Raw genomic sequence first — 25,999 nt, 5'->3', positions numbered from 1 at the left:
TGTATTTTTCCGAATCCGACAGAAATTTAAACACTTACGACACACGCAGTGGGAGTCAGGTGGTTAGTACCCATTCCCGCCGCTGGGAGGCGGGTATCAGGAATCATTCCCATTTTCTATTCATAATTTTTCTGTCGCCGGTGCTGAAAACACCTGTTTGCAGCACCTCCGTCCAGATTTTGGAAACTTACTAGCTACGCTACTTGAGTATCCCTTTTGGTTTTTTCTTTGGTATCTGAATTGGATCGGTGGCTTGGCACACGTTGATTTGGATTGATTTGAATTTGGTATTGATTTTTCTTTGATCAAGATGTCAGGGTCTAGTTCTGCTAGCGCTAGATTTTGTTCTATGTCCGAATGTAGAGGTAGGCTACTGAAAGCTTCAGTGGACCCACATTCTGTTTGTAAAGTTTGCAGAGGGAATGAATGTACGTTTGAAAGTCGTTGTAAGGAGTGTGAAAGATTAACAGAGTCGGAGTGGAAGGCGTATGAAACCTATCTTAAGAAACTTGAGCGAGATAGGTTAAGGTCGTCTTCCTCCAGGAGTGTTTCAGGTAGGCTAGATTTTAATGATTCTCCTGCTAACCCTCCTTCTGTAGATTATGCTCCTACCCCTGTAGTGTTGCCTCCGGCCCCTGAAACAGTGTCGGTAGAAGGTAATACTTTATCGCTAATTCTTGAATCGATTCGTAACTTAGAATCAAAAGTGTTTAGCTCTGGAGAGCAAAAGTGAAGAGAAGTGCAGTGAAAGTGCCCCTTGTGTAGTGGAGGGTGCGTCAGATCGGCCCACATTCCGCCTCTAGACCTAGACCTCTGCTTGACTCCCAGATTACGGGGAGAGAGCATGTCGAAAGTCGAAGGAGGGTTACGAGGAACCACCACCGATCTGGTGTGCCTTCGGCAGCTTCTGACGAACCTACCCAGACTGCCAAGGAGCGTGCGCGTGCACGTCTTCTCAAGGAGTGCTTTTCTTCTTCTGAAGCTTCCTCCCCGCGAAGGGTGGAGCTCTCATACCGCATCACGTCCGCTGAAAAAGGACGGCTCGCGTTCGGGACGCTTCACGTCCAAGTTGTTCTCCGGAACTTTGCTCGTCGCCTGATAGTGCGTTTGCTGCTTTTCCTCGCAGAAGAAGTGTAAGGATTATTCGGAGGCGGAGTCTTTCCTAGATGTTTCTTTCGAGCGCCGCAGTCGCTCTAAGGTGTGTGAAGTGGCAGTTGCATGGGAGTAGGAAGAAGGCGTCCCCTCGCCACTCGCCTGCTCACAGGATCAGCCCCTCCCCAGAAAAGGAGGCTTCACCTACAAGCAAGATTCTCCAGTCTCTTCAGCAGCAACTTCGAGATGTTTTTTCTTCGAGAGAGACTGTTCCACGTCGCCGTAAGAAGGATGACAATCTTCCTGTGAAGAGGTCGAGGCGTTCTCCCTCTCCCTCTCCTCGCTCGTCTCTCTCTCTTGTTTGAGTCTCCCTCTAGAGTTCGTTCTGCTCCCCAGCAACTTTCTAGAGGAGGCGAGAAATTTGTTTCTCGCTCTCGTGAAGCGTTGTTTCCGCTGCTACGAAACTTTGTTGATAAGAAGCGAGTTCTTTAGATGCCGAGCGCGCTTTCTGTGAAAGTCAAGCGCGCGCTTAGTGGACGCCGAGCGTGATTCGGTGCAAGGTAAGCGAGCGCCAGTGGACGCTCAGCGCGTTTTAGTGGACGCTCGGCGCGCGCCAGTGGACGCCAGGTGTACACCTGTTGCGGTCGAGCGCGCTTCAGTCGGCGCCAGTAGATTGGCTTCGGACGCCAAGCGCGCGCCTACGGACGTCAGTTTTCCACCTCCGCAAGCGCAAGCGGGAAGCGGGAACTCTTCCTGTTTCGCCGCTCTTTCTCTTTTGAGAAAGAAAGTCGTGACTCTTCTTTACGTTCCTCCGACTTCTCCAGTGTCTGAAGAGGAAATTAGTGACGCTTTCGTCGAAGTGGACGAAGAACAGCAGTTGGCTCCAGTTTCGACGGACTACAAGGTTTTGACTCGTTTGCTACAGTCAGTCTTTGCAGACACTTTCCAACCTGAAGCTCCACGTACTCCTCCCTCTCAGTTTTCGTCATCCAAAGCTACTAAGATCTCGGGCTTTGTGAAAATGAAGAAATCGCTTTCTACGAAGCAAGCTTTTCGAAAGGTCCATGATTGGATGGAAAAGAGGAAAGCTTCAGGCAAGACTTCTTTCGCTTTACCACCTTCAAGACTTTGTGGCAAAGCTGGTATGTGGTATGAGACGGGAGAAAACGTCGGAGTTAAGCTTCCAGCCTCAGCTCAAGGAGACTTTGGTAGTATTGTGGATGCCGCCAGAAGATCTTTCTGTCTTCCTCTAAGGTCTCTTGGATGCATAGTGAGTTAGACTTTCACCTTAAAGGCCTCTTCAGGACACTAGAGGTCTTTAATGTTTCTTGACTGGTGCCTAGGAGTATTGGATGCCAGGTCCAGGAGTTCTGATTCCATCAGTCTGGGGGAGCTGTCCAGTGTATTGTCTTGCATGGACAAGGCCGTCAGGGATGGTTCTGAGGAATTGGCTGCTCATTTCAGCACGGGATCTGCTTAAGAAGAGAGCACTTTTTTGCAATTTTACTGCAAAGTCGGTCTCACCAGCGCAAAAAGCGGATCTTCTTTTCTCGCTCCTTTCTCAGAACATCTCTTCCCCCAGTCTATGGTAAAGGACATAGCTGCCAGTCTCCAGGAGAAAGCAACCCAAGACCTTCTGGCACAGTCTTCTAGGAAGCCTACTACTACTTCGTCTTCTGGGTCCTCTGCTTTGAAGAAATCGAAGCCCTTTCGATCTGCTTCTTCCTCGCAGCCAGCCCCTCGAGGAAGAGGCTCTTTCAGAGGCAAAGACTCCCGCTCCTTCCAAGAGCAAGAAGTGAGAGGGAAGTCACAGCCACCGGTAGGAGCCAGACTTCTACATTTCGCGAAAGCATGGGGGAAGAGAGAGGTGCCGACGCTTGGTCTCTGGACATCGTCAAGAAGGGGTACAGAATTCCTTTCCTGATGTTACCCCGCTGTCTTCGACATCAAAGGATTTGTCTCCTTCGTATCAGGGAGAAAAGCAGAAAGTGCTTCACGATCTACTAGATCAAATGATCGAGAAGCAGGCGGTGGAACAGGTCTTCGACCGGAGTTCTCCGGTGTTTTACAACCGTCTGTTCCTAGTGCCGAAGCAGTCAGGGGGTGGGGCGGCGCCCCGTTCTGGATGTCAGCAGTCTAAATCGCTTCGTTACCAAGCAGAAGTTCAAGATGGAGACACCTCAATCCGTGCTTGCAGCCTTAAGACCGGGGGATTGGATGGTCTCTTTAGACCTTCAGGACGCATACTTTCACGTCCCCATCCATCCCTGATCAAGGAAATACCTGCGGTTTGTCCTGAAAGGGAAGGTTTTCCAATTCAGGGCACTCTGCTTCGGTCTCAGCACGGCGCCGATGGTGTTTACCGTTCTTATGAAGAACGTTGCGAGGTGGCTCCATCTTGCGGAAATAAGGATCTCTCTCTACCTAGACGACTGGCTTATTCGAGCCTCATCGCAAGACCGTGTCTGGAGGACCTTCAACACGACTCTGTTGTTAGCGAGGTTCCCTGGACTTCTGGTGAATCTCGAAAAGTCGCATCTGACTCCTTCTCAATCCTTAGTCTATCTGGGGATTCAGATGGACTCAGTGGCTTTTCGGGCTTTTCCGTCCCAGGGGCTACAACTTCAATGCCTAGACAAAGTGGTCCAGCCTTTCTAGGAAGGAAACATGCTCGGTGAGGGAATGGGACGAGTCTGCTGGGGACCATTTCCTCACTGGAGAAGTTTGTTTCTTTGGGAAGGTTGCACCTCCGACCACTTCAGTTCTTCCTCTCAAGCAATTGGTCACGCAAACAGGATCTAGAAGAGGTCTTGTTTTTGACGGAAGAAGTGAAAAAGCACCTCAAATGGTGGTTGGATCCAAAGAAGCTTGCGGAAGGACTTTCGCTCAAGCTTCGGAACCCCGACCTAGTGTTGTTCTCCGACGCGTCCTCACGGGTTGGGGAGCAACACTGGGAGGGAGAGAAGTGTCAGGCACTGGAGAGGGGAACAGGTGTCCTGGCAAATCAATCTAAAAGAACTTTCAGCGATTTACCTTGCTCTAAGGTTCTTCCAAGAGGAAGTCTCCAACAAAGTGGTTCAGATAAAACTCGGACAACACCACAGCCTTGCATACCTCAGGAAACAGGGGGGAACTCACTCTCCTTCTCTGTTCGCCATCGCGAAGAATATCCTGATTTGGGCGAAGTCGCAAAACGTCACGATTCTGACAAGATTTGTGTCAGGCGTGGAAAACGTGCGAGCGGACCTTCTCAGTCGGCAAGGACAGCTTCTGCCGACGGAATGGACCCTTCATCAGGAAGTATGCCAGGCGCTATGGAAGCTGTGGGGACGTCCTCATGTGGACGTTTTCGCAACTTTCCCGAACGAAGAGACTTCCGCTGTATTGCTCCCAGTTCTGGACCCGGGAGCAGTGGCAGTAGACGCCCTACTGTGGAATTGGTCGGGACTAGACTTTACACTTTTCCCCCATTCAAAATCCTCAGGGAAGTAATGAGGAAGTTCGCTGCCATCAGAAGGAGCGAGAATGACCCTCATCGCCCCCTTCTGGCCAGCGGTCGACTGGTTCACGGAGGTGATGTCCTTCCTAGTAGACTTTCCAAGGACTCTGCCCCTAAGGAAAGATCTACTCAGACAGCCCCACTTCGAGAGTACACAAAAACCTCCCCGCTCTGGAGTCCGACTGCGTTCAGACTATCAAGAAGTTGGCCAGAGAGAGGGGTTTTTCAAGACCTGTGGCAACGGCGATTGCCACCGCAAGGAGGCCCTCCTCAATCGCAGTTTACCAATCAAAAGTGAGCTGTCTTTAGAAGTTGGTGCAGAAGGAAGGGCATTTCCTCCACCTCAACCTCTGTGAGCCAGATAGCAGATTTCCTTCTTCACCTTAGGAAAGAAGCGAAACTAGCCGTTCCCACGATTAAAGGCTACAGAAGCGTGCTTTCTGTGGTCTTCAGGCATAGAGGACTCGACTTAGCGAATGATAGAGACATTCATGATCTCATTAGATCATTTGAGACTGTGAAGTTCTCCAACCGAAAGTACCATCGTGGAACTAGACTTGGGTACTAAGTTTTCTCATGTCGAGTCAATTTGAACCGCTCCATTTAGCCTCGCTTAGGAATCTTACTAAGAAGACCATTTTCCTAACCGCTCTGGCGACGGCGAAGAGGGTTAGCGAAATTCAAGTCATAAGCAAGCATATTGGGTTCAAGGATCATAGTGCAGTTTGTTCCTTAAGTTTTTCCTACGTTCTTAGCAAAAGAACGAGAACCCTTCCAAACCCTTGGCCGAGGACGTTCGAGATCAAAGGGTTGTCGGAGCTAGTGGGACCTGAAGCTGAGAGAGTCCTGTGTCCTGTCAGGGCTCTCAAGTTTTATTTGCAGAGAACCAGAGCATGCAGAGGTTCTTCGGAGAACTTGTGGTGCTCTGTGAAAAAAACCAGATCTTCCGATGTCGAAGAATGCACTGGCGTTCTTCTTAAGAAGTACGGTTAAGGAAGCCCATGAAAAGTGAGTGAAAGTGACATGGAGCTTCTGAAAGTGAAAGCCCACGAGTTGAGGGCTATTGCTACTTCGGTGGCTTTTCACAAAAATATGGCAATCAAAGATATTTTGGGCGCCACTTATTGGCGAAGCAATTCGGTGTTCGCTTCACACTACCTGCGGAGGTGAAAGCAACATACGAAAATTGTTACTCGCTCGGACCATACGTCGCTGCAGACACTGTTTTGGGGGCAGGAAGGTAGCGCTCATCCTATCCTTTAATGGTTTAGGGGAGTTTTTAACTTGTGTTATGGTTGTGGGGTTGACCGCCTGCGGCGGATCTCCCTTCCATTAGCTTAGTCTATGTGGGATACTTTTGTAGGCTACGCCAGGTGGTTTGTTTTACTTCGTTGCCCTCATTGTATGGTCAATGGTCTAGTCACGTCGTGGTCTCGCCCCGCCCTGTTGACAGATCATCTGGAGTGCACCAGCTTTATAGGTCTCTACCTTACTGGCACTCTAGTAGCACAAGCAGACTTACGCGGCAGTAACCACGAAGTCAGCTATGCTAACAGGTAAGGAATCAAGATATCAATTATCTGCATATATATGTTTCCTAAAATCTTCTATTCTGTCTACTCCCACCACCAAAGGTGGGATTCAGCTATATATTGAACAAAATGATATTGCAATGATACAATTAAGTTTGTTCATACTTACCTTGCAGATATATATAATCAAGTACCCACCCACCTCCCCTCAGGAGACAGTGGAAATAAAAAATTATGAATAGAAAATGGGAATGATTCCTGATACCGCCTCCCAGCGGCGGGAATGGGTACTAACCACCTGACTCCCACTGCGTGTGTCGTAAGTGTTTAAATTTTTAAATTTCTGTCGGATTCGGAAAAATACAGCTATATATATATCTGCCAGGTAAGTATGAAACAAACTTAAGAATTGTATCATTACAATATCATTTTTATATACTTTGTTTTTAAGAGATTGAACCATTTGTCCTGAGACAAGTTTCAATGGCATTACATTTGCATTGATTGGGTAATTCCAGTTTCTAATCTTGAAGTTTTGCAGTAATTCAAAGCTAAATCACATGACCAAAACACAAGAGAAAGGAAAATAATTTATTCTTAAGTTTAGCCTTAATGTAACAAGCTAAGAAGCTTGTGAACTTGCTTAGTAAGTTTATGCTGAATAGAACACATTTTTTATAAGAATCATATTTGAAGTATCCATTGAACTGGTAAACTTGTAAAGCACACATTGCTTTGAAATAATTTAGCGCAAAGAAGCAGCTTAATAGTATCTCAATAATGAATCTCTTGCTTGTAAATGGTTTCAACATTCCAGCAGCCAGTACTAGATACTCCTCAAAGCGCACTGGGTTGGGAAATTATTTTTCGAGAAATCAGTTTTTGGAAAATATAGGGAGAGATAGAAAACATGATTATGCTCAGTATGAAAAGAAAGTATGTACGTACAGCATTCTCACAAACTCATTGCACAAAGAAGGGTAAAGGTAAAGCCATCAACACTGACAAACACCTTTTTTGTTTTAGCATATGCAAAGTTATGAAAATAATTTAAATTTTGCAGATTTATGCTATTAGAGGTCCCTGGTTTCTAAGCTGGACTCTCTAATTACCAACAAATGGCATGAAACTCATTTTAGAGCCATGATATCAGTGACAGAGCATTTAACTGCTAGATAACTTCATTTTGAGTTCAGTCAGTTGTGAGTGATAGAACTAATTGATTGAAGTTGATACTTCTCTTGTTAATTGCCTGTTAGCACCAAAATGTTTGAAACAGGACTCTAGAAAGAGGTCTACAGAAATCATGGTTTCAGATTTATAACTTACTAAGTAATTCATAGCTAAATTATCTACCTTGCGATGCAATTTTTTTTAAATTTCACGGTTAGCACTTCTCAGCTTTTACCTAAGTAACAGACCCTACCCACTATGGGGAACACCAGGACAAACATGGCAGCCATCAAAAAATTCATTTCTGCTCCAATGGTGTAAACATTGCAGCCATTTGGAGCAGCTTTAGTGAAATTCGCGTTGTTTTTTCATATTATTGGTAAAATACAATTGTTTTGGTTTAGTGCAGACTATAGTCAGTCTTTTGTAAGAATTTGGACCAGTTTTTGAACAAATATATCAGATTCTAACTGTTGTAGTGTTAGCTGTTGCAGCAGGGTACGCTGTTATCCAAAGTTAATTAAAGTTTGACATGATTCTCATACAATCTGCATTGAATGTAGGGGGCAAGATTGAAGTACGTATGGATAAAACTTGTTTTGAATGTGCAACGTGGAATAATAATCAATGGAAACTTTTGAGCTCTCGTTTATACAGGTTAGAGAGAAATAGAAAGAGGATGGCAGCTCTTAAAGCCAAGAAATGCTTTCTTAGCTTAGAGCTAGTTTGAGTGTAATAGCTCCATTATTCTCCCTTTGTCTCCTATTCCTACTTCCTCTTCTAATACTGGCCCTCCTACTGAACATCCTTCTACTCCCAAGCCTGGCTCCCTTGTTTCCAATCCAATACCATTGCTACTATTGAGGCTAGATTTGATGTGAAGATTAATTTAGTTTCAAGTACTGTGGCTGAGTTGGGGAATTTTTATTCAAGTGACTATGCAAAAAAAGTGTTCACAGAGAAAGTGCAAAGTGATAGTGCAGTGCAAGTGGAGGAGGTGTGACTCGTCCTGTCAGTTCTCTTAGACTGAGGTCACTGTCCAGGTCCGTAACCCTGGGAGAAGACTTACGGAAAGTCCAAGGGAGGCCGAGGAGGTTTGCCCACAGGTAGTTGCCCCCTCTACCGCACCTGTTGCACAGTCCCAGGTGTTGGTAGACAGCCATTGAAAAGGCTTGTTCAGGAGTGTATATGGCTTGTCATCAAGTTTTTCTGACGATTGCAAGTAGACAGGAAACACTGTACACATTACCTGGACTCTTCATGACCTCTGAAACGCTTTTCGGCAAGCTGCACTCAAGGTGCGGAACTGATGGGGAGTCAGTACCTGTTATGAAGTACAAGCAGTCTCTTTTCAGTCCTAGACCTTCATGCAGTTATGCAGTGGACCCTTATATGTCCGCTTCAGTCCATCAGTGCCCTCCAGTTGTTCATCTCGCCTGTCTGCTCCCACGAGTGCCCACAACTGTCAGTGTGGACCAGCCGGAGAACGTCTCAAACTGTCTGCTTGACTTTTGTCCACAAGTGCCCACACCCATCATCGTTGACTGTTTGGAGAATCTCACCTGTCTGCTCAACTGGTGTCCAGAAGTGTCCACACCTGGCTCTCAAGCACTCTGTTTTCCCAGACATTCTGCATTGTCGTTTCGGAGTGCCTGGCACCAGCTCCTGGGCAGCCCAGTGCCTGTTCCCGGCCGCCCATCATCTGGTTCATCATCTCAGACTGCGTCCTTCGTATTAAATGTCAGTTTGTTCATGAAACTTACCTGTCAGATATATATATAGCTGTATTTTCTGAAGTCCGACAGAATTTTAAAAACTTCCGACACACGCAGTGTCGGCCAGGTGGTTAGTACCCATTCCCGCGCTGGGGAGGCGGGTATCAGGAACCATTCCCATTTTCTATTCATAATTTTCTGTCGCCGGTGCTGAAAACACTGTTTTCAGTACCTCCGTCTTAGGATTTTGGAAACTTCATTGCCGCTAAGTATCCTAATTGTCTTTTGATTTATTTACTTGGATTTGTGGGATTTGTGGCTAGGCATACACTATCTTAAATTGATTGATTTTGATTCATTTTTGCATATAATATCTGAATCTAGTTAGGCTAGTTTCAGACGGGGTTGTCTGCAAAGATAGGGTTGTGGCTACGAAAGCTTCGGTAGATCCGCACTTGGTATGTACGAGGGGTATGGGTCTTGCTTCTTTGTTGAGATTTGTCATGTAAGGAGTGTGAGACTTTGTTCTATTCGTAAGGAAAGACGTATGATTCGTATGTACGCAATTAATCAGTAAACATGTCTAATTCCGTAAGGAAGACGTATGATTCGTATGTACGCAATTAATCAGTAACAAAAGTCAGGGTAGTGACCTGCTAACCTTCCTGTAGACTTTATTTGCCTAACCCTGTAGTATGGCCTACGGGCTATGAATATGTCTACGAGAGGTGCTCGCTCTCCTTTCATTGCTGTGAAGTGCTACTTCTGTAATTGTTACTCCTAACCCTGCAGTGTTGCCTTCGGGCCCTAAGCAGTGTCTGTAGAGAAATTGCCCTTTCTCTGATACTCTTTTCGATTCGTAACTTAGAATCGAAAGTGCTTGCTTTAGAGTAAAAGTGAAGTGCAGAAGGCAGTGATACCCCTTGTGTAGTGGAGGGTGCGTCAGATCGGCCTCGTTTCGCCTCTAGGCCGGGACCTCTGCTTGACTCCCAGGACCCGGGGAGGGAGCATGTCGAAAGCCTAAGGAGGGTTACAAGGAACCCCCACCGATCTGGCGTGCCTTCGGCAGTTTCTGATGAAAATCCCCAGACTGCCAAAGTGCGTGCGCGTGCACGAATCCTGAAAGATTGCTTCTCGTCCTCCGAAGCGTCCTCCCCGTGCAGGGGTTGGAGCTTTCGGAAGGACTCGCGCCCTCTAAATAGAAGCTTTATAGAAAAGGACGCTTCACGTCCCTCTCTCTCTCTCTCTCTCGTTATGCGTTTCAGTGAGAAGCAAGAAGGCGAACGTCGCCTGAACTCGTGTCCGTCTTTCCACCGAGAAATACGTAAAAGAAGTCATAGTAGCAGGAAGCTTTTGAGAGCGGACGCTCGGATGGACTACCCAGGTGCGCGCGCGGGTGCACGCCAAGCGCGCGCCGGTGGACGCCGAGCGCAGCGCGCCAGTGGGACGCCGAGCGCGCTCCAGTGGACGCCGAGCGTGCACCAGCGCATGCCAGGTGTGTCGCCTGGCTGAACGTTTCTGTTGAACTCTTCAAGCTCTTGTTTCAGATTTGGGCCTAAAGAATTTTTACCTCTACCTTCGGTGATACCTTCTACCTCACCTGCAAGAATGTGAAGTAGGCAGTGCTTCGGAGGAAGCTTAAAGTGAACAGACAACTTCTTCTTTTGAAACCCAGCAAGACATCGGGTTTCGTGAATTCAAGAGGTCTCTGTCAATTAATATTGCTTTTCGCATAGGTGTGGATGAGTTGAGGAAAGCTCAAGGGAAGATCTCGTTTGCTCTACCGCAGCCTTTGCCATTCTGCCAATAAATTTAAGTTGCCACTACCGCAGTCAAGACTTTGCGATAAGGCAGTTACGGGTATGTAAGGCTCAATGTCCTGCACGTCAGGACTCTCGGCAACGTTCAGTAGGATTCTTGCAAAGGCACTCATCAAAAGGACGCTCTTCAGGAAAGCGCAAGACAGGACTTCCTTTGCCATACTGCCAATAAATTTTAAGCTTTAGCAGGCATTAGTTGTGATACGGGAGAGGAAGCTGGTTGGAGAGTTTCTTCCTCTTCCCAGGATAATTTTGCAAGCTTTTTAGCCCATCTGAAAAGGGTTTTTCAGATGATATATTTTGTTAGTTTCTTGTCGGGACTACGCTGCCGAATTGAACATCGTCGTTCTACCTGCCGTAAGCCCAGTCTCTTAACAGGATTCTTGCCCCTTCCTCGTTTGAGACGGGAATCGGAAAAATTAAATGCTCGACTTCCTGGATTACGTTTTGTCAATTCAGTGACTTTCCCCATTGACAATATACTTTCGTTTTGTCAAGTAAGTGGTATCCCCTCATTGACAAAATATCTCTTTGTCCGTAAATGGGTTAGTTCTCATTGACAAAACATCTCATTAACTTGATATTGCGTAAGCGAATAAGTCTTATTGACAAGATTCGGGAAGAGCTCTCATTCGTTCATTCGCAGACTCGTACAAGAAATAGACTTGTAGACTACGTCAATGAACGCTTATGTCCAATAACATAAGAAGCTTGAGCTGACTGCTTCGATTCTCTTAAGTTTTGTTCATGAAACTTGCCTGTCAGGTATGTATGTAGCTGTATTTCCGAATTCAACTATATATATGTCTGCCAGGTAAGTATGAACAACTTTGTGATATAATTTCATATTTTGCCTTGCGTTATTTACTTCTGGTTGGTTCAAGTCATATACGCTTGCTGTAGTTACCTCTTCGGATGGCAACCGAGAGGTCTATTGTCTATTATTTTAAGGACATTTAATCGTTACTCCCTGCAGCCTTCCAGGAGTTTCCGATTTATCTTTTACCGTTGTATGGTAGTGTTCTGACGACACAAACGCATCTATATATTTAGCGTTTTCTGTTTCGCTTAAATATACCAGCTTGAGAGTCTTTCTGCTCAAAAAATAACGGACCTATTTCTTCGTAGAATAGGGTAGCTGGCAACCCAGACATAAAGTTAAGAGACGACGTTCGTAAGCTGCTGGCTGCTGCTGTCACGCTGTGTCTGTCCTCCAGTCCAACCGAGCCAGGGCCCAGTAACAGATCGTGCGCTGTCATGCGCTGTAGGTTATGTCTCTCTCTCCTGCGGGATTGACTGACTAACCGTATCTTTGTGCTGACGGTTACGTCTCTCCTGCGGGATTGACTGACTAACTGTATCTCTGTCCTACAATCACGGACTTTAGCCTAAGATTGAGGGGATTTCTTACGTGAATGAATAAACGTTGCATTCGTTTTGCCTTACTATGTTCAACAGAGTTATCTCTTAATCCTTTCGGTGCTCGTTACCGCACGGTATGGAACTACGAGTCTACCGCAACATTGCACTTTTATTTGCTCTCATGCTTAGGCAAAGCGCAGCCTTATTAGGGAAGTAAGCATACTCGGGGAGGGAATGGATGAGCTTGCTGGGGACCATTTCCTTCCTGAAGAAGTTTGTTTCCCCGAATAGACTGCAATTCAGACCACATTTTTTTTTCCTACCGGGAAACTGAAATATTATTCTAGATCTAGGAATGATTCTGAACATCTCTCAGTGCGTGTCTATCACCTGAGGTGATAGAAAGAAGTGCCGGACATCTGGATAGGGTTTCAGATGTCCTGGATCTTAATCTGAAGAAGTAAAAGCGATTCGGTAGTCCCTCCAGTCCTCGAAACGAGTTTTTTGGTGGAACCAGTGGTCCAGATCAACTCTGATATTCCACAGCTCTCTCATATCTTAAGAAGTATCTTCTCTCGGTCCTTGTTCGAGTGTACGAGAAAGAGCCTATTATAACAACAGGCGTAGAATGTAACGATCCTCTACAGGTTCGTTACAGGATTGCAAAAGTCCGTACGAATCGTCTCGATCGATGGCAGCAACTATTCACTTTCCGAGTGGAATCTTTCTTTAGAAGTAAGTTGAGAGTTGTGTAGACTTTAGGGACGCCCTTTCATTCTTCTCTTCGATATGTTGAGGACGAAGAGGCTTCTTCTTCTCTGCTCCCTTATTCTCGATCCGGGATCGGTACATTAAATGCCATCCTATGATATTGAACGGGGATGGATGTTTAGTCTCTTTTCCCCTTTTTCAATCGCTTAGGAAACGTAATAAGAGGATTTATGACGTCACAGGGAGCGACAATGACGCTGATCGCCCCATGTTGGCCTTCAGGATCCTGGATTCACAGAGGTCACTACTTCCTAGTTCACTTTCCAAGGACCTTTTCCGAGAGAGTCGGTCGTACTCTAACTCGAAAGGTACCTATAACCCTCTCCGCTCTGAGTCTGACTACGTTCAGACTATCGAGATCTTGACAGGAATAAGATTACCGTCTTCCATTTCCGTCTGAAGAATGGGATAAGCTGGCAGTCACAACTGTTAAAGAATATGCAAATATGTTGTTGACTGCCTTTGGGCTCAGAGATTTGCGTCTGTCAAACAACAAACGCCCTTCACGATCTTTGAGTTCTGTGGAATCTCGAAACTCGCTCACCATCTACTTTTTGTCTCACCTGTTTTCTCGGAGTCAGACACTCGTGCGAGATCAGGCGACATATAGTAGCCCTGAGTTTCTTGTTGACGAAGTCGGTTGCGTTTATACACCCCCGATGATCGTGTAACATGAGACCAGGTTGGACTGTCAGGCATTCTTCCTTCGGGACTGAATCGCCTTTTTGCTCCTCGCTCCTTTCTCCTGGCACCAGAAGCTCGAGTCAGGAGTTGATTTGCTGACGACGTTGGGTTGCGTTGATACACCCCCAAGGTTTGCTTAGATTGAATCGCCCAGGCAGTCCAGACACTCATCCTTCAGCGAAGAATAGTGGCCTTATGGTCTTCAGGGTACCAGCCTTGCTGTCCTTGATTCGTCTGACTGGTCAACTGGTCGGTCACCTGACTTTAGTACAGACGGACTGACTGTGCATGTCCAGATCGAAGCTTTCAATATGGAACTTAGACGTAGTCTGAAGTTCTGATGTCAAAGCATTCGAACCTCTCCTACCTGTTAACTTCTTGCATGTGATCAGGAAGGCCTTCTTCTAACCACCCTAGATACGACAAAGAGGGTTAGTGAAATTTTAAGCCATCGTCACAAGTTTTGGCTTTAGAGAACACAAGGGCGGTGTGCTCTCTAAGCCTTCCGTTGTGGCCTAAGAATGGAAACCCGTTTTGTCCTTGGGCCAGGAGCTTGGAAGCAAGGATGGCACAAGTTAGTGGGCAGGAGCCAGAGAGAGTCCTGTGCCCTGTCGGGTCTCTCAAGTTTTATCTACATAAAAACTCAAGAAAGTCGAAGTCAGGCGGGCAATCTGCAGTGTTCCGAAAAAGACCCAGACTTGCCCATATCGAAGAACACCCTGGCTTTAGTGTTAAGGAGTTCTTTCAAAAATGCTCCTTCATTCTTGTGTTTGCACAAAGATTTGAAATCTTTTTATCTGAATGCTCACGAGGTGAGGGCGCGGCCTCGGAAGCATTTCAACAGAGCATGGCACTCAGCAACATCCTGAGTACTATGTTTTAGCGAAGCAACTCTGTGCACTTCACACTCCATGCGAGATGTGAAGATGGCATATGAGATCTGCTGTCCGCTAGGGCCATACGTGTCTGCAGACACAATCTTGGGGGCAAGAAGTACCACTCATCCTATCCTGTAGAAAATGGTTAGGAAGAGCTCTTAATTTAGTTGTTTTAGTCACCAACAACGGCGACTTCTTAACTCTTAAGCCTTAGTTAAAACACCTTAACTTTGGCTAGGTTGGTCAGGTGGTGATATATATATATAATATATATATATAATATATATATATATATATATCTATATTATATATATATATTTTACTTCTTAGCCCTCATGGTATGGTCAATATGGTCTAGTCACGTCGTGGTCTCGTCCCTGTTGACAGATCATCTGGAGTGCACCAGCTATATTGGTCTCTACCTCGCTGGCAACTCTAGTAGCACAAGCAGACTTACGTGGCAGTAACCACGAAGCCAGCTATGCTAACAGGTGGAACCAAGATGTAAATCATCTGCATGCATTTGTTTCCCAAAATCCTTCTATTCTGTCGCTTCCCACCTCCAAAGGTGGGATTCAGCTAAATATATATCTGACAGGTAAGTTTCATGAACAAAATGATATTGTTATGATACAATAAAGTTTGTTCATACTTACCTGGCAGATATATATAATCAAGTACCACCCACCTCCCTCAGGGGACAGTGGAAATAAATAAAAATTATGAATAGAAAATGGGAATGGTTCCTGATACCCGCCTCCCAGCGGCGGGAATGGGTACTAACCACCTGGCCGACCACTGCGTGTGTCGGAAGTTTTTAAAATTCTGTCGGACTTCAGAAAATACAGCTATATATATATCTGCCAGGTAAGTATGAACAAACTTTATTGTATCATAACAATATCATTTTGCACAAATTATGGACTTTCGGGAGAAAGCTCCTACCACTCCTAAATCTGTCCAGGATGACAACCTGTCTTTGATCTCTTCAGAAAAAACAAAACAAGAACCTGCAGCACCTTTAGGATTTGCGAGGTATTTTGATGGTGAACTTCCCACCCTTTGCCCAGCAGCCCTATCTTCACCAACCTTGAAATTCTTAATGAGGAACCCAGTCAGATGACAGTGCATGTCTCCAAGATGGTTCTTAGCTTTCTGCAGGAGTGACCAGGGTAAAGTGTCCTTCGCTTTTCCTCCTGCTAGACTAATCCTCAGGAGGTACTAGTCATACATGACCAGGGTCACTTCTTCTTATGGAGTCTCTGCCTCCTCCCAAGGGGACTTCTCTGGTTTGATAGACTTGTCTTGTCGTTCAGCTTTCTCTTCAGCCAACATTATGTTCTCGTCCACAGTACTTGACCATTTGGTCAAAGACATCTTTAAAGCTTTTGAAATGCCCAGTGTCCTTGATTGGTTAGTGGGCGCATTGGCCAAGAAGAGGATCATCAGGATCTGGACCGGCTCAGAGTTTTGTCCTGCTTGGACAAAGCCATTAGAGATGGCTTGTGGGAGCTTTCTGCCCCTTTTCCCTTTGGGGTACGCAGAGACAAGGGCTATGGTGCTCCTTCACATCCAAGGGGGGTACCCAATTGCAAAAGTCAGCTCTGATGTGCTCCTACTGGACAAAAATCACCTCTTCCCTCAAGATACGGTGAAGGAAATAGCCACAGATCTTCAGAAAAAGGCAGCTCACGATTTGCCAACCCAGTCGTCAGGGTGCCCCAAGGAATCCTTTTCCTCTCTTCAATCCAAAACTATTTCCCCCCTCTTCCAGCAACATCCCTTTCATGGAGGGAGAACTAGAATGTCTTTCAGGTCCTGTCCATCTGTCTGCTTTGCATCGATGAACTCTAGAAAGACTTCTGCCAGGCCAGTGCAGAAAAAGTGAGTCAGAAGTGCTCCATGTAGCAGTAGGAGCCAGACTCCTGGGAGTTTGGGAGAAGTGGCTAATAAGAGGAGTAGAACCTTGGCTGAAGGAAGGCTACAGCATTCTATCCTGAAAAAAACCCACCATTAGTCACCTCTTCCATAGAATTGACAACATAATCAACAGGCTCCAAGAAAAATTAGGCCCTTCTGGAGGAAGTCTCTTCCTTCATACAGAAAAGAGCAGTGGAGGAGGTTCAGATCACTGGCACAGGGATTTTACAATAATCTTTTTGTGGTTTCCAAAAGATCAAGGAGTTGGAGACCAGTCCTAGATATAAGCGCCGTCAATCATTTCGTCTTGAAGACAAAATTCAAGATGAAGACAAGCCAATCGGTCCTTACATTCATTCACCATGGCAACTGGATGGTAACCCTAGTTTTGCAAGATGTGTACTATTTTCATATTCCAATTTATCCAGTATCCAGAAAAATATCTGAGGTTTGTCTTCCAAAATGAAATTACCCGTTTACCTTTGCTTTGGCCTTTCAACAGCGCCGCAGGTGTTCTCTCGAGTTCTTGCTCCTCTTTCGAGATGGCACCACTTAGTAGGGATCAGCAGTGAGTCTTTACCTAGATGGCTGGCTACTTTGATCCTCGTCAGAGGACAAGTGCATGGAGGACATGCACAAGACTATTTTATCTGACCCAGGAGCGGAGCATTCTTTTAAAACCCTCAGAAGTCTCGGTTAACCCCATCTCAAGAATTCCTCTATCTGGGATGATACTGAATCTCAAAGTTTTTTCAGGCTTTTCCATCCCACAAGAGAATATCAACTGCCTTCAGACAGTCCAAAAAATTCCTAGCCCTTTTGTCTTGCTAGGCTCAACAGTAGATGAGCTATTTGGTGACTCTGGCCTCCATAGAAACCTTTATAAAATTTGGGCTGTTACATAGAGTTTTTCAGTTTTACCTGAAGGCCAACTGGAAGAGGAAAACACACCCTGACCTTCACGTCTTCCCAATCAGCCCAGAGATAAAATCAGACCTGTATTGGTGGCTGTCAAAAGGGAAGTCCCTTCATCCTCTGAACCCAGACCTAAACTTTTATTTAGATGCCTCAGATATATATAGGCTGGGGAGCCTTGTTAGAGTATCAAGAAGTCTCTGAGACATGGACTCCAGATCAGTAGGGCTGACATATCAACGTAAGAAAACTGAATGCAGTTCCACTAAGCCCTCAGAGTTTTGCCTCCTAGTACGCAACAAGACAATAGTGGTCCATGTTGACATCACCACAGCCTTAGCCTATACTATTCAAAAGCAAGGTTGGACCCATTCCTTCTCTCTATGTCAAGCAGCGAGAGACTTCCTGCTGTGGGCAGACCAAATTCCAGTGATCTGTTTATCCAAGGGAGTGGCTAAATGTAATGGTGGATAAGCTGAGCTGTCAAATGCAAGTCCTCCCCACAGAATGGGACCACGGACGCTGTAGTTTGTCTAGACCTGTGGAAGTTATGGGGCAGTAATTTTCTATAAGGAATATACACAAATTCCTGTTGTTTTTTTTTTAATCAGTTTCATTATAAAAATGCACTTTTTGTGATATAACTATTGAAAAACCAGGCATAAATATTTTTAGTTGGTTTCTCTCGAGTTTTCAACTAACAAAACAGGCCATTTTAAGCCTTTTATGGAGTTCTTCCAACTATTAGTGGGTTCTAGCTATTTGGGGAAGGGGGTGCTAGTATCCATCCCCTGCGAATACGGGGGCACCACTGTATACCAAAGCAAGTGGACAGTACTTCCAAAACTGGTTGCAAAAGCAGTAGAATCTCATCTACTAAAACCATCTTTATGAGAGATTGAGGACTTCCTTTTATTTTTGAAGGAAACAAAAGGATTTTCTTCTACCATTAAAGGATACAGAGCTATGCTTTCCTCTGTGTTCTGGCACAGAGGTATTGATTTATCCACAAATCAAGATATTTCGGACAACTTAATTAGATCCTTTGATACAAAGAAGAGGAACACTGAACTTGGCTCATGCAATTTAGACAAGTAGTGCTAAAGTGGCACTCTTTTCTTGCTAAAAATGAGAATGCCTGTAAACCATGACCTTGATCCTTTAGAATTAAGTCTATCAGGAATTCTAGGACTGGAAGATTAAGAAAGAATGCCCTTCCCTGTAAGCACTTAAATATTATAAAAGAAGCTCATGCTCAAGTAGCAGAGTAGGATTGCAGATTAGTGAATGTAAAGGCACATGAAGTCAGATTAATAGCAACTTTGTTGACTTACTGGAAGTGCAAGTCGGTATTTGCTACTTTTTATCTTGGGGATGTGGAAACAACGTCTAAAGATTCCAGTACCCTGGGACCCTTATTGTTGACGATCATGGTATTGGAGGAGGGAGTTTACCTGAGTACCCACCAATTTTTATGGTGCGGTTGGTGGTAATTTCAATATATAAGTATAGGTGAAGGTGTTGTTTTTCTCTGGTTATTGTATTGTTGGTGCTGTGTTCCTGTAGTGAGCAGGGTCTGTCACCTAGGTAAAACAGTAGTGAGCAGGGTCTGTCACCTAGGGAAAACAGTAGTGAGCAGGGTCTGTCACCTAGGGAAAACAGTAGTGAGCAGGGTCTGTCACCTAGGTAAAACAGTAGTGAGCAGGGTTTGTCACCTATGTAAAACAGTAGTGAGCAGGGTCTGTCTCCTAGGTAAAACAGTAGTGAGCAGGGTCTGTCTCCTAGGTAAAACAGTAGTGAGCAGGGTCTGTCACTTAGGTAAAACAGTAGTGAGCAGGGTCTGTCACCTAAGTAAAACAGTAGTGAGCAGGGTCTGTCACCTACAGAAAACAGTAGTGAGCAGGGTCTGTCTCCTAGGTAAAACAGTAGTGAGCAGGGTCTGTCTCCTAGGTAAAACAGTAGTGAGCAGGGTCTGTCACCTAGGTAAAACAGTAGTGAGCAGGGTCTGTCACCTAGGTTAAACAGTAGTGAGCAGGGTCTGTCACCTAGGTAAAACTGTAGTGAGCAGGGTCTGTCACCTAGGTAAAACAGTAGTGAGCAGGGTCTGTTACCTAGGTAAAACAGTAGTGAGCAGGGTCTGTTTCCTAGGTAAAATAGTAGTGAGCAGGGTCTGTCACCTAGGTAAAACAGTAGTGAGCAGGGTCTGTCACCTAGGTAAAACCGTAGTGAGCAGGGTCTGTCACCTAGGTAAAACAGTAGTGAGCAGGGTCTGTCACCTCAGGTAAAACCAGTAGTGAGCAGGGTCTGTCACTAGGTAAAACCGATAGTGAGCAGGGTCTGTCACCTAGGTAAAACCATACGTGAGCAGGGTCTGTCACCTAGGTAAAACCGTAGTGAGCAGGGTCTGTCACCTAGGTAAAACAGTAGTGAGCAGGGTCTGTCACCTAGGTAAAACTGTAGTGAGCAGGGTCTGTCACCTAGGTAAAACAGTAGTGAGCAGGGTCTGTCACCTAGGTAAAACCGTAGTGAGCAGGGACTGTCACCTAGGTAAAACAGTAGTGAGCAGGGTCTGTCACCTAGATAAAACAGTAGTGAGCAGGGTCTGTCACCTAGGTAAAACAATTAAAAAGTGTTACCGCAAAATTCATATAAGTTGCTGTATGAGGTAGATACTTCAGCTATGTAGTTGCTTGGTAGGTATATATGTATGAAACTTAATTTCAGTATGAAAATATATTTTTCTGTAATGTTTTGATATGGCAGTCACAGGAACCATCTCAGTTTTTGAGGTTGATTTATTAATCGCATGATAATGACTTCCTGTGCACAGTATCATGTTTAAGCTGTCCTGAATTCATTAAATATGCAGAAGATGCTTTTGAAATTATTCGAGTCACATACTTTGTATTCATACAGGTTTACCAAGATCAGCTAAGCAGAGAAAATGTGCTTTGATGTTTTCTTTAGCTTCAAAACTCAAGTACTCATTGAGTTTGCCTGTGAAGTCCAATACACTTTTCAAATAAAGTATACTTTAGTTTATTTTAGCATAAGTAGTTAGTCCCTTGGACATTGCATATTGTATGTGAGGAAAGTAAACTCAAACTCTCCTGATGCTGACTTAGTACCATCATTTTCTTAGTGGATTTTGTATAAATCTGCTTCCATTTTTTATTTTGTTTTACAGCACATGCCAGCACATGCATTTTTAGGATTGATGTTTATTCTATTTTTGATATTAGCTTTAGGTTGTAAGAAATGAGTATTTTTGCCTCCCATTGTTCCAGGCCTTTGAAACTGAAGTGCAGGGGGGTGTAACAGGCCTTGTGTGTCTTCGTGATGAACTGATGGTAGCCACAGGAACAGGACACATCCAGAGGCTTCGTTGGGATGGGTCTCTTAATTATGATTATTGCATAGATTTACGTCGTGTTCCCTTCTGCGATGATCAGCTTGTGATGAAAGGTATGTAGGACTTCCCATAGGACTAGTTGACTACAGCTATTTTGAATGGATCATTGTGAAATTGTACTAGTAACACTTAGATGTACTTTGTTATTCATTTTACAGGACTCCCAGAGAATTGTAGTTTTTGCTCATGGATGTTATTTAATGATATTTCTCCATTCTAGCTGTTCCTCTTGATACACCTGGTGTACATGTTGTCGACTTGGAGTATTCCCCTTTAGTTGGAGGTTTTGCTGTTGTTCTCAGTGATGGTCGAGCAGCATTTCTTACAGCATCTACACTGAAGTTTGATCCCAATGTAAGTAATGCTTGACAATATATACCTACTAGTTATTAAATTTTCCATAAAGATGTAATTTTGTATATAAATTTTAATATCATCCTCAGGCACTTTTATAGGGCTTATTATGCTTATGCTTCGGACACCAGGTTAGAGCAAGTCAACATGTAAAATGATGTAGATATGTAGTATTTAAAAAGGTTACCATACCATCTTGGCCTGAAGTAATTTAATGATTACCCAATGCAGTACTGTTGAGTAGTAGTAGTATAATACGGGCTTTATAAGTTTAAAGTCCATTATTATTAATTTCCAGTGTAATTCTTTGTATTTTTATGGAGCTTTCTATAATTCAAAATCTTCCCATATATAGTTAAGGCAGAAATACAGAAAAGCTATTTTATTAGATTCTAGTCTGTGTTTAATGTTATTACCGTATATACTCGTGTATCATGCAATTTTTGAAGACATAATTTTGGAGCTAATTTTAAGAGGGTGGCATCATACATGAGATATAAAATTCGAGTAAAAAATAATCACATATTAGTATTGTAAGATAAAATATAAACATAATGGATATATGGGCAGTCCCCAGCTTACAACTGGGGTTCTGTTCTTGAGACGCGTCGTAAGCCAAAAATTGTTGTAAGCCGGAAAATCGTAAAAAATCCTAAGAAAACCTTACTTTTAATGCTTTTGGTGTATTAAAAACTATGTAAATTCCATTTGTATTGCATTTTTCATCCAAAAAACCTTCAAATATTGATTATTTTGCATTCTTTGGAGTCATATTTCTCCCACCAGATCGGCGTTGTAAGCGCCGTAACCCTGGGGAACATGCGCCTTAAACTGGGAAATAATTTGTAATGAATATAATTGAAAAGTGCTGTAACCTCGGAACGTCGTAAGCCAGGGACTGCCTGTACATCTTTTCCATGGATCTTTTAAAAAGTTATGCTTTACTTCACTGCATCCAATAATATTATATGTATTTTCATATTACTACAGTAATACCCTAAACTTCTAAACTTACCCTATTTGATCTGCGCAAATTCACAATAGCGCGAACTTTTCATCAGAACTTAACTAATTATCATACACGAGTTGTTCACAATACCGCAAACATTTGTGAACCCTCCAGAAGCACTGCAAAACCCTGCAGAAGTGGTTATGTTTAAATTATTATGCAAATGTTTAAATTTTGAAGCTTTTCTGTATAAAATATTCATTAAAAATATATTATTTTTGTATATGGATACATGGTTAGTGCATATATGTATTTTTATAAGATGTGATACCCACTCACAAAATTGCTGCACTTTTCAAAGATGATATCCCTTCAGAAACTTTGTTTAATTTCTAAAGTACGTACTAATACAGTAATCCTTCACCTATCGCTATTAATGGGGACCAGAACCGACCGCGATAAGTGAAAAACCGCGAAGTAGGGTCCCCCCTATTTTTTAAATGCGTAGTATACATTTTTTTTGTGTACATGTATATGTAAATAATAACGTATTCTTATAACAAGATACATAACTCACCTCTATCAATGTTGGTATCGAGACTAACCTTCTTTTTACGACAGTCCGTTATCCACACTGATAACGCATTCTCCATTTGCACAATCCTCTTATTACGAGGAGTCACAACGCGCTTAGTGTCCTTGGAGACCGTTATTGAGGCAGTTTTACGGATTTTTAATTAGTCTTTTTTTATGTAGCGAACCGTTGATTCATTCAGTCTGTACATGCGGGCAACAGAGACATAGCTACTGTCTGCCTTAAACATGTCCAATAATTTCACTTTCTCGTTCACCGTCATTATTTTTCTCTTCTTCTTGGGTTCACCAGAGGATGTAGAGGCTGTAGGACGTTTAGGAGCCATTTTCAAGGGCGTCACAAGCACTATTTTGCACAAAAAAAGCACAAAAGAACAGCTAAAACTTTCACGCGGCAAGAGTAGCTACACGAGTGCGAGAGAACAATGAATACGGTCTTCCTTCGCTGGGCGCTGGGCAGGGAGAGATGCTGGATAACGTGTCTCGGCGGCTCGGCCAATCAGCTTGCGAGATTCAGGAGCCGAGATGGCCAGCGAATCAGAGAGGTGGATTTTGAGTTACGCGCCATCTCCGTGTTGATACCTGATGTTCTAATGTACTCTGCCTTCTGCTAGCGTCTGCACCATTTTTTCTCAACTTTGAATTTTTTATGAATATTTTTGAAAAATCCGCGATGCACTGAGGGCGCAAAACTTGAGGCGCGAAGTAGCGAGGGATTACTGTATACTACAGTTAGTACTATAAGTTTTTATACATTCAACTTACCTGTCAGATATATACATAGCTATTACTCGTCGTCCGACAGAAATTCGAATTTCGCGGCACACGCGCAGGTAGGTCAGGTGATCTACCCCCCCGCCGCTGGGTGGCGGGAATAGGAACCATACCCGTTTTCTAATTCATATTTTTTCTGTCTTGAATGTAAACAACGTTTTGCAGTTCCTCCTGATGGATTTTTGTGTCTCATCGCCATCGATCGTCTGGGCTAACTTTTACAGGGAAGTAATGGATCTTTGGTTCGGCATACGCTTTTGTTAACTTTTAGAATTTTTTTGATAAAATTATTCGAAAATTTAGAAGAAGATTAGTGACGTGTAACTACCGAAAGTTTTCGGTAGACACTCATCCACCTGTCACGAAAGTGAATTACGTATACTTCATGAAAGGGAATTACTTAATATTTATTCATTAATACAAATAGTGTTAGAGTTTGATTGAGGAAATGTATATCTTTCTTCCTAGTTGGGGAGGTCAGAAAAGTAACTATCCTTTTAGAAGCTTTATTTAGCTCTTGTGTTAACGAGCAATTATTGTAGTAACAGTACTAGTAGTTGTTGCATCCTCATCACCTTCTTACTCCGCAGAATCTACAATATCATATTTGCAAATTGTAGACTTTGGATATATTTCAAATGCGAACTCTTAGAACGTAAGAAGTGAATATAGTGTTCCCCCATTACATGGAGGGTGCGTCTGATCGGCTCTGTCTCGCTCTCAGGTCTAGACCTCTTCCAAGCTCACAAGCCCAGAGGAAAAGGAATGTCGAAAACCGTAAGGAGGTTTCAGAGAATCCCCACCGGTCAGGCCGTCCCCTCGGCAGGTTCTGTAGAGCGTCCCAGACTGCCAGGGAATAGCCATTGGAAAGGCATCCTAAAACAGTGTTTCTCCCTTTTTATGCCTACGGTTCCTCGACGGATAGAAGAACTTCAAATGAATGAAATTGGCGAAGATCCTCGTAATAATGCCTTCTGGTAGAATTATTCAAAATGAGGAATGACATTAATCGATCCACCTTTCGGAATCAGGCGACGATTTAGCGCCTTCTAATATTAGAGATCATTCGATAACTTTTGTGATAAAGTCATGTTCGAACATTTTTTTTTCGCAACTAGACGAGAGCGCTATCCCATGGGGGTATGAAATTGTTATTTCAACATAAGATTCCCCATCGGTGTGCATTTTTAGATATAAATCTATTATGATGAGAACGATTTGAATTGTTTGTCAATCGAATGAATTATATGGATCTCGTTGAGTGATAAGCAATATATGTATGACTTTTAAGCTTCTAGCTCCTACCACGCTTAGGAACAAATCGCCTTAGGACTACGGTATGGCAAGGCATAGACACATACCGAAATTTATGCTATAATGGTCAAGTGAAATCCTTACAAAATTTCCTAAATTAATACGGTTTACAGTGGGGCATCGCTTATTCACGGATCAGTATTCACGGATCCAGTAATCACGGGGTTTTTTCTTGGACCGTTTCTCATGTTACATCATGGTATGAATCGCTGCATCACGGGTTTGTTGTGTTGCGTATGCGATGTTTTTCGGTAGGCTAACCCTCGGCCGTGGTCCGATAACTACCAACATTCATTTAAAGACTCATATAATGATATAACTGACAATAAAAGGTAATAAAACCATTCTCACCTAATATATTATTGTCCTATCTTCGAAATAAATAGCCTATTCAAGGTTTATGTACGACGTTCATTGGTAGGCTAAGCGTAGTTGCAGTGCGATAACCACCAAAGTACACAAACATTCACATTATGTAATTAACTGACAATAAAGGTAATAAAACCATTCTTACCATATATATTATAGTCATATCGTCATAATAAATAGCCTATTCGAAGAATAACTCCACATCATTGCACTCAACTTATCGTCGGAGTGGCCAGCCACAAAAAGTGTAAGCATATACCTTTACATACGAAAATGGTTTATGTATACGGTTGCGTTCAAAGCGACTTTTTTGTTTTGATAAACTTTTAGAAATTTTAATAGTAGTGGTAGTGATATTACAGTAGTAATAACATTAAGGCTAAAATTAATTCGAACTTCATTATTTTTTGGCAGTATTCGTATATAACTTCTCTGAACAATGAAGTCATACAAACGCTATTTGTCATAGATTATCGTAAGTATGCTGTTTGTTTATTGGCGACGAAGCGTAAACGAAATACATAAAAGCATTTTTTACCTTATATATTATCGTCATATCTTCATAATAAAAAGGCTATTCGTGGAGTAATTCCATATCCAGTGAAATCAATTTTATCTATGCGAGGCCCTGAACAATGAAGTCTTACAACGCTATTTGTCATAGATTATCGTAAGTATTGCTGTTTGTTATTGGCGACGAAGCGTAAACGAAATACATAAAAGCATTTTTTACCATTATATATTATCGTCATATCTTCATAATAAAAAGGCTATTCGTGGAGTAATTCCATATCAGTGAAATCAATTTTATCTATGCGAGGCCAGCCAGCTGACAAAAATGTACGTACGTATATGAAAATCAAAGTTATGGT

At 43.5% G+C, this 25,999-nt stretch overlaps 1 protein-coding gene across 2 annotated transcripts in view; it reads left to right on the top strand.

Moving 5' to 3' along the window:
- The window catches only part of LOC135196961 (guanine nucleotide exchange factor subunit Rich-like), a 387,875-nt gene that overhangs the window by 57,605 nt on the left and 304,271 nt on the right, over positions 1-25,999 (top strand). For both annotated transcript variants that reach the window (XM_064223819.1, XM_064223820.1), the window contains exons 4-5: positions 20,649-20,826; positions 20,994-21,127. In XM_064223819.1, the coding sequence (XP_064079889.1) occupies positions 20,649-20,826; positions 20,994-21,127 (312 nt within the window). The remainder of the gene's footprint in view (positions 1-20,648; positions 20,827-20,993; positions 21,128-25,999) is intronic.

This window comes from Macrobrachium nipponense, chromosome 18 (genome assembly GCF_015104395.2).
Source record: "Macrobrachium nipponense isolate FS-2020 chromosome 18, ASM1510439v2, whole genome shotgun sequence".
NCBI lineage: Eukaryota > Metazoa > Arthropoda > Malacostraca > Decapoda > Palaemonidae > Macrobrachium > Macrobrachium nipponense.
Note: the sequence above shows the minus strand (reverse complement) of the source record. Positions and strands in the feature narration are given on the sequence as shown.